Consider the following 3695-nt stretch of genomic DNA (forward strand, 5'->3'; position numbering starts at 1 on the left):
CAGTCCTCATCTCCTCCTTATGGAGGTGAGGTGAAGAATGCTTCCCAATGATCTACTTAAGAAAGTCACTAGTAAATCATCAATAATTTTTTTGAGATTAAAAACTATTCTTCTTCTTCTCTACCATATATGGATGATTCCATTCATCTTTATAGAAGCTCTAACAAGGTAATGAATATTATATTGACGCCTCAATTCTGCCTGATCTAAATCTCCTATCTTCAATAAATATTTAAATTTGAGTTCTCAATTACAAATAAAAGTACTAAAGACAATGGTACATTTCAGTGCACTGAAATACTTGATGATCCAAAAACTATAAACTGGACTGAATCAAATCTTTATCATAATTGCAAACTTCAATGATAATAGATTTGTGTTTACCCTTTCCTTGGAAATCATGCAAAACCAAAGCTTCATAACTGAATTTGTCCTCCTGGGACTTTCACAGAATCCTACTGTTCAGAAAACAGTATTTGTTGTGTTTTTATTGGTCTACATTGCAACTATTGGAGGCAACATGCTGATTGTAGTGACCATCCTCTGTAGCCCTGCACTGCTGGGCTCCCCCATGTACTTCTTCTTAGCATTCCTGTCCTTCTTGGATGCCTGCTTCTCCTCTGCTATCACACCAAAAATGATTGTGAACTCCCTATATGAGAGAAAAACCATCTCTTATAAAGGATGCATGATTCAACTTTTTGCTGAGCACTTCTTTGGTGGGGCAGAGATGATCATCCTCACAACCATGGCCTATGACCGCTATGTGGCTATTTGCAAGCCCTTGCACTACTCTTCCATTATGAACTGGAGGCTCTGTGGCATTCTGATGGGGGTGGCCTGGACAGGGGGCTTCTTGCATTCTATCATACAGATTATCTTTATGTTCCAGTTGCCCTTTTGTGGCCCCAGTATCATTGATCATTTCATATGTGACTTGTACCCATTACTGAAACTGGCCTGCACTGACACTCACATCCTAGGCCTTTTGGTGGTTGCCACTAGTGGATTTATGTGCATGATAATTTTCTGCTTGTTGCTAGTCTCCTATGGCATCATCTTGTTCTCCCTGAGAACTCACAGTGCTGAGGGGCGGAGGAAAGCTCTGTCCACCTGTGGATCTCACATTGCTGTTATGGTTTTGTTCTTTGTCCCATGCATATTTATATATGCAAGGCCTCCTTCTGCTTTCCCCTTTGACAAAGTGGTGGAAATATTTTATACCATCCTGACTCCCTTGCTCAATCCTTTGATTTATACTTTTAGAAATAGGGAAGTAAAAAATGCTATAAGGAAAATGTGGAAGAGATTGTTGGTAGTTTCTGATGAAAAATAAGATATTAGACCCCCAAAATAGTATAAAGAGCAAAGAAATAAAAATTATGGTAGACAAAACTTTATAGGATTCTCAGTACCTACTAAGAGGTAATACATTTCTATAGAAAAAAATGCATTTGAACCATTGAAGATGATGTTTTAATATTTATAGCAAGTATACTCTGAGTTGGCCAGTCAGTATCCAGATATGTAAATTACAGGGAGTTGATTTTTATGATTAGTGGAAATCTAATCAAGATAAAGAATGAAAAGAAAAAATACTTGTCAGAATGCTGAACATTAACTTCATGCTTTCCAAAATCTTGGGGAGAAAAGACAAGCACATTTTTGACATGAGAATCAGAAATTTACTCAAACTATTTCAAGTGCAAAAAAGATTTATTGAGGATGGTGAGCTCAGTGATTTGGAATCAAAAACAACCTGAACTCAGGAAGAGCGTAGAGAAGAGCAATAACAGAACCTCTGCTAGGAGTTCTGTATCACAGGACTCCATTGGTAAAGGTGAGTCCATTATGATTTCTGTAGAATTGGTGTAGCCTCAGGAATTTCTTGAGAGATAAACCCTGAGTGTGGCTCAGTGCTGCCTACTGTGAGTTCCTCCTGGGTAAGGATCAGGCTCAGGAGGAGAAGAGGAGGCAGATTCCAGGGGGGAGTCAGCCAAGAGTATCTCCTAATAGAGCAAAATCAAAGGGAATTCTTGAGATGCCTCATTACCAACAAAACCAGGACCAGCTGCAGATGTGAAGAACTGACTCCTCCCAGCTCCAAGAATGAATAAATCTAGAAAAAAAAGTTTCAAAAGAATATATCTTAATTTACTTGGTGATTTAAATTTTTGTGATTTCGTGCTACCCAGTTGAAAATAATTCTATTTAAACAATTATCAATAAAGAGGTCATTCAAATTTAAACACATCTTATTTGTCATTCCCATAATTAAGATTTTTTTAATACTATGTTGCCATGTGGCTTCTGGAATAAATATATTTACAGAAAAAACATTTCAATTTTCTCCTAAGCCCATCAACCTTATTAATGAAATGTCTACTGAGTATTCTCTACAAAAACATTGATTTTTTTTTCTGTTATTTTCTTAATCATTCATGCCAGGCTCAAAGTAAAAGAATGCATATATTAGTTTTCTTTCTCAAAACAGATATGAAAGAATATATAAAGGATTCCATTGCTCTTTGGGGTAAGCCATCTTAGCATTAAGATGTGGTCTAAAACACCAACTGGACAAAGCATAGGGTCTGCAGCAGACCAGGTATGTCACAAAGGCTTAGGCATGCCAGTGAACCTGTCCTTTACTGTTCCCTTTCTTCTCCACCAGTCTGTTCTCATAGTAGGGACACAGTTCTCTTCATTAAATAGTTCATGTTTTTCTCAAGATCCACCATGAGAAATGAGGAACTGGTATCACTAGGTCAACTAGGTCAATACATTTATGAATCTGTGAAGCCAATATTTGAAATACCATAAAATAAAACATTTACTTAGGACAGATTATGGTGACCACTATAGATTTATATCTGGTCCATCATGTACTTGTATACAAACCTATTTTATCATTTTATACTAAGGTAATGATGTACATGAGTAAAGAAGATATAATTTTCAGTAGAAAAAATAAACAAATACTAATAAACATCTACCCAGCAATTTTTTTTCTTAGCCGTCTAATTAATAAATTTTGCAGAATCTTGGCTACAACAGTTATTTCTTCGGTTTTGCATTCCATTTTCAATGTCTAGATGTGGTAATAAATAATCATAGTTTTACAGCCCAATGCTGATCTTGTACACCCACATGTATTCAAACGATATAGTATTGTAGCTTGGACATTTGCCACCCCTGGATACCTGGTGGGTTTCACAACCAGAAACTCTCTAAGAGGTCTCATCATCTTAAATACCTTCCCAAGGAGGAATTTTAGACTTCTTGTTTATCCCTTTGTTTTTCTTGTGTAGTATTTTTGTTGCTTTGCTTTGTTTGCTCTCCTTATTTCTTCACACATTTAAGTCATTTTACGTATTTTAAACAAATCATTAGTTGGATTTTTTCCATCTCCTGTCTTTTATCTCATTTTAATTCTCTTCCCTACTCTCCTTTATTTCTTTCTCTTATAATTTGTTCTTCTTTCTCTTTTGCTTTCTTCTTATGTTCCTTTCCTTTTTTCTCTCTATTTTTAATATTAACTTTCCTCTCGTTAATGCCTAATTTTCTACCTATTCTACATTATTACTGCCCCTCTCTGTGTTTAATGGAGTTGTAGAGATCATTTTCAGGAGTTTTATTTAATGTAGGTGTTCTGATTTACATATGAAGTATCCCGCACAGGCTCATGTGTGAGACAA

The 3695-nt window shown here is 36.0% G+C and overlaps 1 protein-coding gene across 1 annotated transcript; it reads left to right on the top strand.

The window, feature by feature from the left end:
* Nucleotides 1-373: 373 nt before the first annotated feature.
* Nucleotides 374-1336, top strand: LOC114093807 (olfactory receptor 4C15-like). The gene has a single exon (XM_027936719.2). The coding sequence runs from the start codon at nucleotides 401-403 to the stop codon at nucleotides 1334-1336; it is 936 nt and encodes a 311-aa protein (XP_027792520.2). The 5' UTR covers nucleotides 374-400.
* The last annotated feature ends 2359 nt before the right edge of the window (nucleotides 1337-3695 follow it).

Source organism: Marmota flaviventris, chromosome 9 (assembly GCF_047511675.1).
Source record: "Marmota flaviventris isolate mMarFla1 chromosome 9, mMarFla1.hap1, whole genome shotgun sequence".
NCBI lineage: Eukaryota > Metazoa > Chordata > Mammalia > Rodentia > Sciuridae > Marmota > Marmota flaviventris.